This window comes from Erpetoichthys calabaricus, chromosome 7 (assembly GCF_900747795.2).
Source record: "Erpetoichthys calabaricus chromosome 7, fErpCal1.3, whole genome shotgun sequence".
In the NCBI taxonomy this organism is placed as follows: domain Eukaryota; kingdom Metazoa; phylum Chordata; class Cladistia; order Polypteriformes; family Polypteridae; genus Erpetoichthys; species Erpetoichthys calabaricus.
Window position 1 is genome coordinate 23534823 of NC_041400.2, and position 9793 is coordinate 23544615.

Consider the following 9793-nt stretch of genomic DNA (forward strand, 5'->3'; position numbering starts at 1 on the left):
TTTAAAAACTGCTAATAGAAAGACATATTTTATTTCAGTTGATGACCTGAAACTGTTCTTTCTTACAAAACCTGACTACCTTGAGGGGGTGGAGAGAAGGCTGGTGAAGTCTCTCCATAGTGTCCATAAAGCAGATGAGAAGGTGCTGGTCCAAAACCTGAGTGATATCCTCCAATTCCAGGCTGAGACTGGGAGAAGGGTGGTGTTGCGACATAGCCCTGTTGGGTCATCCTATTTCGTTATTCTTCACACAGCAGCACTGTAAAATTCATACATTTACAAATTACATTACATACTACTACATAACTTACTATGATAAATAGAACTACAGTTTAAAAAGTTAATTAACTCCTTTTTTGTACTACAGGGTTATAAAATATTTCCTTACGGTGTTAACTGACACACTGTAAACTGTGGATTTTAACATATACTGTAAATAGGGGATTTTCTGAAAGGTACAACATGGGGAATAAAGGGAAAAAAATCTTTTCAGCAGTATGATTTGAACTTTAGGTTCAAGTGACCACCAAAATATTTAAATACTATCAAACAACCTAAACCTTTGACCACATTGACTAATGACACTGTCAGTCATGTGTAATGTCACATTAATCAAATCAATCAATGTAAATTAACTTCAAGAGAAGAAGCAAATCAATCATCTATGGCTAGCATCGCCCCCTTAGACATATTTAAGGAATTTTAAACATCTACTCAATATGTAATTTTTACAACCTGATGGAAAGTGTTAAACACAACCTCATCACCTGTTCAGGTCTTCACCTCGCATTAGCCAGGACAATTAACATTATTAAAATGAATATTTTTCCCAAGTTTTTAAATCTTTTTGAATGCATTCCAATATACAGTATATTAACAAATACTTACTTTAAGAAAAAACTGAATGTAATTGCAAAGTTTGTTTTATTTGGAATGCAAATAGTCCACAGACAAACAAACAAATAAATAAATAAAATGTTCAGAGATGTACAGCAGATTGGACTGGTCATTGCCTAACTTTCCATTCTATTATTGGTTCACCAATATGTGTACCATAAGATTATCCCACAAATCAGATAAAAATTAAACTGTACCTAGATGGTTAGTCATAGAGAAGAAGTGCGTACCATCCTCTGTTACCAATGTCCTAGTCACCAATCAACAAAGTTAAAATACTGTGGCTGTAAACCCGCTTAAAATATGAACCAGCACAGGAAATAGTTGAAGACGGAGATCAAATGCAACTTTACAAGACAATAATACTGTACATCTCCACCATCCCTGAAATTCACCATATTTAATAAATTTAACTTTACCCTTGGTATATTTGCATATTAACAATATTTAAACCTTTAAAAAACTATCCAAAAATATAACCTTTCAACAACAACAACAACATTTATTTATACAGCACATTTTCATACAAATAATGTAGCTCAAAGTGCTTTACATGATGAAGAAAAGAAAAAAAAGACAAAGTAAGAATTAAAATAAGACAACACTAATTAACATAGAATAAGAGCCAGGGAGGACAGAAAAAACAAAAAAACTCCAGACGGCTGGAGAAAAAAAATAAAATCTGCAGGGGTTCCAGGCCACGAGACCACCCAGTCCCCTCTGGGCATTCTACCTAACATAAATGAAACAGTCCTCTTTGTAGTTAGGGTTCTCAGGGAAGGACTTGATGACGATTTCATCAAAACATTTCTTCTACAACCTGCAAGTTAGAAGCTTTATTAAAAGAAATTTAGCCAACTTTGCACATTTTTCCTAACTTTTTAAAGTAGAAATAATACTTTTCACTTGCAATAAAGACAGTATTTTATACTATGCCACCATTTTTTAAAAATGAACCTTTATATAATCTGGGACAGCACTAGGACCAGTTGATTAGATTTTTAGATAATAAATGCAGGCCAATCCCAGATAAAACACACTATTACTAAATACACAAAAAAACTCAACTCAAAATTCTACTTCCAAGTCACAACACCATTCCCTCCACACAGGATATATGAAGGTTTCCAGGCTAAGATCACGCTAGTGACAGACATCCTGAGGCGCCTGTTTCTTGAGTTGCATGTTTATAGAATGTCCCTCTTTTAGGCGATATAGGAATAGCATTTGTATTTATTACGCAGTTTTGGGATCACAATAATTGTTAATCCTCTGTTTGGAATGACAATCAATGTACCTTAATGCTTAATGAAAAATATATTGTTGCAGAACAGGTACATATATATTGATGCTGTTACTATTCAAATAATTTTTGTTTTGCTTTGGAAACATGGCTGCTAAGTTTACATCCTCTTCATATCAAATGTGGGTTTCTCAAGACAATTAGTGAGACAATTCTAAAATTTAAAATGAACTAAAAGAGGAAAAATATCAAATATATTGTGGTATGTGGCCAAAGGTTTGAGATTTGATCTCACTTGAAACTAAAAACCTTGACTCTAGCTTATTAATACCAGAAAATAAAGTTCTCCCTACCGCTTGAAAACTTTACAAATATTTTATGAATAATTTAGAAATTACATATCTTTCTTGACTTTTCTAGAGAAATGTATTTCTCCATTCTGTTTATTAAACCTTTCACTTAACTTGACAGCTTCCCTGAATGCCAAAAAAAGTTTTTTAAGAATGTTCTAATTAATATAAAAATCTACCTACAAATGGCACTAAAACCTTACACTGCGAACCCCAAAGAAAAGACAAATTAGACAGACATGTGCATTTACTCTCCTCAAATATTCTGCTTTACTTGAATGTTGTAAGTATGTCTGAGCAGTGGTTTTCATCTCCAGTCCTAGGTGACCAGCATGGCTGAACATTTTTATTCTAACCAATTTCACAATCAGTGTGTCACACTTACTTTTATTTGACCTCATTGTTTAGTTATCTGGCCTACAAAATGTTTCTAAGAAATAAATATTTGTTTTTTTTGCCATTACTTTAATGACATACATTTCTTATGCAGTTTTCTTTTTAATTTACCCAGTTCTCCATAGTTTGCCCTCTTAATTATATCCAAATACTGCTGATAAGCAATGAACAGTTCATACATGAGGGCAAACAGCGTTGAATGCTGAAGAGAAGTGATAACTTCACTGTGATTTTCATTTGCCTGTACATTCAGAAATGCTTCTTACAAATGAGCGACAAGTGAATGTGGCACTGAAGTGATTTCTTATCTTTAGCATAACGCATTGTCAGTATTTGGATGCAACTAAGGGAGCAAACACAATGGAAAAGGGAAAATTAAAAAGAAAATAGCAAAGGAAATTTAAACATCTCAAGTTAATATTTCATCATTTCTTAGAACAATGTGGGCTGCACTAAACACATGGAGTGGGGACTCCCCAGTGGGTCACAAACACATTAGCATATGGCTAGGTCAGGAGACACTGTTGTAAAATAAGAGAATAAAAATGGAGAGCTTGCTAAACATTGAGATTGACTCAAAGTAAAGAGTAGGCAATGACCGTGAAACTGATTGGAATAAAAACATGCAGCCATGGGGGTCATTGAGGACTGGAATTGAAAACTAAGAGTGTCTTAAATAAGACAACATTTTTTGATTACTTAAATGTATAACTTAATATGTTAAATTGCTAATTTAACAGTAATTAAAAACATTTGAGCAAATCTTGTACTTCCAAGCCTCCTTCCCAATCAGAAGACCTGTAACACTGACAAAGGCAATTTGTATAGGGCATAACACTGAATTTATTTGGAAATAGCGTTTTTCTTCTGCATTCACAGTAAAATACTGTATATGAACACAAAAACAAATGAATTATTCAATTTAAAGTTGAGTATATTCTATATACATTTACATATGTACATAGTTCAGGTCATCTGAAAACTAAACAGTTACTAGAGCCTTGCCTGCAGCCTTGTAGTGTAGACTTCATTTTGTCTTTCCTAATTGAATATATTTGTCACACTCCAACAACAGGCACTGCCAATAAGAAATTCTAAATGAGTTCACGTCAGTCACTTGAATGCCACAGAACACAAATGCAAAACCCTACTTTGGTTATGACAGACAAATTACCAAATCAGTTATGTCCAGTATGGTCTACCAGAGGTCTGTCATGTTGTGTTTCAGCAAAAGAACTTTCAAATCTATTCTTATTCCCTATAGAAATTAATTATATTTATCATTTTTATTTTTTTCACTACTGCTATCAGTACATTTCAGTTTAAAAATCCTTATTGATCTTGTATTTACAAGCTTATTAATTCAGTTAACAGAAACTGAAATCTGAATATTTAACAAAAATCCATGCTATTTATATTTTAATAATTGTTGACTTAAAATTTCAGAGACACAGTCTTCATAGTGCAAGACAAAGCCTTTAGTCTGTGTCTTAAGACCAAATACGTTTCACTCTGCAGAGAAGTAAAGTAATTAAACCTCGGCTTAGATGTTTAATCCATGAGTTAAATATCCAACCCTCCACACATTTTTGAACCCACAATATTTAGTAGCTGACAATACTGATACTGACCAAAAAACAGAATCATAAATAAAACATGCAACTCTTAGTCAGTTTTGCTAATAATGCAAATATAAAAATACTCATCAACAAATGCCTAACTGAATTTGGAAAAAAAGGAAAAAGGTTAGGGTTAGGGTTAGGGTTTAGGGTTTAGAGCTCCCTGACTATATTCTAGAGTGGTGCATTGGCTCATTCCAACCATTTAATTAACTGGGCACCAATTCCTTCACCAGTCTGTTCTCCTATTTTACATTTATTTAGCAGACTTCTGTGCAAAGTAAGTTACAAATCAGTAGTGCATTATTTAATAAACACATACGCTATGCCAGAACCACTAGAATCCTGCTAAACAAGATGCAGCAAAAATCATACTTTATGTGTGCTGTATGTACTGTTAGCGCTGTAGAATACATGAATTTGTAGTAAACAGCTTATCAGGACACACTGCTTCATTACTTCTGTATGTAATACACCTATATGAATCCCAAAACACCAAATCAAACTTCATTCTGCTTTCTTAAGGAATTGGCAGATAGAGTATTTGTATTTCACTCACAGAGACAGAAAGGTTTTCTTGCAATTACTTATTATGCTTTTTTCGAATTTCTTTCAAATGGCCATTATTAAAGCATCCTTTTTTATTAGGAGCAAAGAGAGAAGAGAGAGTGGAACTGAATAAACAGCTTTGTTTTTGAATGCATCATCATATGCACTAGCATCTGCTGTTTAATGTCATTTCAAAACTATACTCTAAATTCAGGTTTTATTTGCCACAAGGAGCCATCAGACAGAACACAACAAAGAGGTTAAAATAAAATAAAAATTAGAGAAACAATAAGAGACAGCAGTAATTAAGCAATGGTAAAAGGAAAAGAAATGCAAAAGTCCTATGCACCAGCATGTATTACAAACATATGCTGACCCATCCATTTCTGTACCTGCCAATAATACGGTAGTTAAAGTAGAGGGTTCTACTGATCAGTGAAAACATTTTATGAACAATAAACAAACATCCAGTCATCTCTCCATTTTCTAATTCAGCACAATCTACAAGCACAATTTCTATCTCTGCATCTTGACACTAGAAATGTGGCTTCTAGTGTAATAAAGAAATAAATTAAAGACAGCACCACGATGGCACAAAGAGATGGAATGTGGCCTCAAAGTGCTGGAGCTCCCAGTTAATTTCCACTTTGCCCTTTGTATAAAGTTTACAAGTTCTTCTCATATTAGTGAAGGTTTCCTCTGGAAGTGAATTTGCAATGAGGGAATGAGTGATCTGTTTGTCCTTGGGCAGATTTATGGGTTGCTGCTAGTCCTGTGCTAGAAAAAATGATCTGAATTTGAAAATATGAAAAATGATCAGAGGCTGTCCACTATGAAGGATGTTATTTGTAAATACAAAAAGCAGGATCTGAAAATGGCTGGGTGAATTAAAGACATTTAATAAGCCTCTATATAAAAAATTGCTTCTGCATGGTGGTGATGAAGTGAAGACTAGATCCTGGGACAAAATGTGTGAGTACTGTATGGAGACCAGTCTATGTTCCCCATCTTTACATAGGTCCATACATAAACAATACGGTCAGAGGTACAACCAGATTGTAGGAATACCCCCAACACTCCCAAATGCACAGCATACAACCTATGAGGCACTGAGAAGCTACAAAAACTGGGAAGACTTCAGAACAGCTGCTGCTCCAGATTGAGTTAAGCTAGTTGAAGTATTTAAGACATTTTCTAGTGACTCAAATCACTTTACATAGACAGTGGGGATCCACTTCAGCTACCACCAGTATGCAGCATCCACCTGGATGATGCGATGGCTGCAACATTTTTACACCAGCAGGCTCACCAAACTTTAACTATTAGGACATAGTCAGCCACTAAGGGACCGGGATGGACAAGGTCATGATGGGCAGTTTAGCCAGGACACTGGGGGACACCTTACTTTTTTCAAAACATGCCCAGGGATCTTCTATGACCACAGATGGTCAGGATTTTGGTTTCATGTCTTATCTGAAGGACAGCACCATTTCTTCAGCACAGTGTCCCTATCACTGCAGTGGGGCATTTTGATTCACACACAGACTGTAGGGTCAGCACCCCCTGATGACCTCCCCAATACCTCTTCTAGAAAAAAAACAAGCTTTCCTGGTATGTCTTCTAGGTGGACTACTTTTTATGAAGTGAAAGTGGTAAGATACTTTCCATAGACTTTTTTTTCTAGAAGAGGTATTGGGGAGGTCATCAGGGGGTGCTGACCCTACAGTCTGTGTGTGAATCAAAATGCCCCACTGCAGTGATAGGGACACTGTGCTGAAGAAATGGTGCTGTCCTTCAGATAAGACATGAAACCAAAATCCTGACCATCTGTGGTCATAGAAGATCCCTGGGCATGTTTTGAAAAAAGTAAGGTGTGCCAGGAGGAGCCCACTAGGATGAAAATAAGTTATCTCTCTCTCTTAGCTGAATAAAGAGATCTTGAGGGTTACCCAGGATGTGCCAGCTGTTCTTGCTGGGAAAAATAATGTGTAGTCTCTCCTTTTCACTTCAAAATAACCACAGCATTTTAATATAACCTCACTGTCTTCACATCTTGTAATACCCCCTATATTAGAAAATGTTTGAAACGCATTAACTGAGGGTTTTGTCTGGATGAGCAGCATAAAAATGCTCTTTTAGATCATTTGGTGTACTAAATAAAATGATATACTTGACAGATATATCCCAAGTCTATTTTTATTTATTTTAGTTAAATTCTGTAGTCTGAGTTTGATTACCTTCTACACATTTACCACAACACAACTGCAGTATCCAAAGTAAACCATGACTTCATATACAAAACATAACACACATGAATAAAAAAATTCACCATCATACCAATGCGTTACATATGCGGCGACACAGCTAAAGAGGGCAAACAAGCTGTTCTTTAGTAACACTTGTGAATTAAGGGCACGTCATCCATACCGCTGGCACTCTCCATTACTGTAGTGAAGGTACTTTTGTCATATTAGGGTTGAACCATAAAGAGCAACAGCAGCGCTGGATGTACAAAAGAGGCCTGGTTACACGTAATTGTTAAATTACAGTAGAAACAGATGTTCCAACAACACTGACATTTACAGAAGACGTGCCTACTGGGCAGCTGAAACGTTGTATAGCAAAGGCCAAAGTCTGCTTCGATTCCTGTACCTGAGACCCGGCAGTCGCGATTAGCGGACAGCTAAAGTTGCCACGTCGAGCTGTCAACATCAATAGCGACGGCAACAGCGTCCGATTACAAGTGGCCACAATCTCAAATGTCACGCCAATACAAAGACGACTTTGTCATGGTTAACAAATAAAACATTATTACTAATAATTTTGTCCTTCTTTATAACACTTCGAAGTAACTGAAGTAGAAATGACAGGCAAACTTTCACAAGACAGCTGCCAAAAACTAATCTGCCAACTGCGTTTTAAACAGAAGACATACAACCAGAGAAGTGACGGTAATTATGTGTTAATAGTAAGAAATACAAATAAAAGTTGAAGAATCTAATTAAGACGTTTCTCACTTTACCTGCAGCCTGCGGTGATGCGCTACCTGCTTCTATTTGCGCCGCTGCCTCTCAGCACACCCGCCTGTGCTTGCCTGTATTCCGAGTGCCACGTCAAATAGTGCGGGTACGCGCTCGGCTAGCCGGCGCTCTCTGCGCGCGCGCACGCACACTATCTGCTGTAGGGAATCTTTTTACACTCGACGCGGCGACTCGCTAAGCATTAAGAAAACGGAGAGAGAGAGAGAGGGGAGGGGTGGTGGGGGGGACGCCACGTCATATCAGAAGGGAACCCCCCCTTTAGGTTAACAGTTTGGAAGTATTTTACAATATATTTTTGTAGCTCATTTTGAGTTTTAGAGTATTTTACACCTCAGGAAGTTACAATAGAAATGGTTAATTCTCCTGTTATAGACAAGAAACTTAAACATGTGCTGCGGGAATTGTATAACTAATCGATAAACATTTAAATGTTGATGAGGGCACTGACATTACCCACAGTAGTAATCATAATCTTACTAATCCATTATTCCAGACCACAGCTGGGCACCAGCCAGGACAAGGTATGAAACAGTTCTTAATGGGGCAACAGTCCTTGACAGGCAGCACAGATTTACACCCCCAAGCAATTTAGAGTCAGCAATCAACCTGATTTGCCTTATTTTTATGATGTTGGAAGAAGCCTGAGTATCAGCAATACCACAAGAATGAGTAGACTTCACACAGACATGAATAGGCCGGGCTCACAATGCAGGTGAAGAGGATTTGCTAACTGACACACATCAGCAATCAGTGATGGGGTTAAAGGCAAGAAGGGGCACTATACAGGAACAGGGTTTGTTACTTTTCGACACTGAAAGAAATGACATATTGGATTTATTTAAAAAATGTGTATGCAATGTATACTGTACATTTCAAAATTAAACCAAAACATTAACTTGAAAAACTTACTTAATAATAATAATAATGAATATTAAAAGCATTAAAATATATTCTGTACTTTCTGTATGTATGGATTACAAAATTACTTGTAGATTTGTGTATTGGTTCTTATGCTATTGGGTAAGGTAACCATGTTTTACTTCCATGGACTATACACTTTCTGTGTTATCTTAGAATTAATTTCCACGTTGTGTTGAATAACAAGAAAAAGATGTCTTTGTGCTGTAGTGTGTATCAAAAATATTGTAAATCAGCTTCAATGACCCTACATATTCCAAAGTATTTGGAGAAAAAAAGTACTTACTAAAAGTTTTTAACTTTCTTTACAACTGTACAAAGGTTCCTTAAACAAAATACTGTATAATTCTTTATGCAAATGGTGGATAGTCATGTACATAAAACCTGGATATTTTACCATTAAATCGACTTAAATTAGATATATAAAGTAAACATCTCCAGCAGTTCATTTTCTTAGTGATTGTGGCAATGAGACTCATTATCACATTAAATAATATAAAATTTTCATATTTTCATGTCTAAAATGACAGTGATTGTCACTTGGTGTTTCAGCACCAAGACATTATTCGAAGACACATTGAAAAAAATCTGTTCCAAAATATAGAAGGTGCCTTTCTATTTAGTTAAAATCTGAAGACCGTGGAAAAAGTGCTGTTCCTTGATCCATGCACAGGTACAGACGCTTCTGCAAAAGAAGTCTGCTTGCTGACGTAGTGAAAAGGCTTTGACACGAGGGTGTGGAGAAATCTTGTTACCTGAATTCCCATATATCACAACTTC

The 9793-nt window shown here is 36.0% G+C and overlaps 1 protein-coding gene across 1 annotated transcript in view; it reads right to left on the bottom strand.

The window, feature by feature from the left end:
* Window positions 1-8169, bottom strand: part of sec24d (SEC24 homolog D, COPII coat complex component) — a 72970-nt gene extending 64801 nt beyond the window's left edge. The window contains exons 1-2 of the mRNA XM_028804988.2: window positions 8077-8169; window positions 80-259 (exon numbers count right to left, since the gene is read on the bottom strand). Coding sequence (XP_028660821.2) covers window positions 80-230 — 151 coding nt within the window. The 5' untranslated portion in view covers window positions 231-259; window positions 8077-8169. The remainder of the gene's footprint in view (window positions 1-79; window positions 260-8076) is intronic.
* Window positions 8170-9793: the final 1624 nt, after the last annotated feature.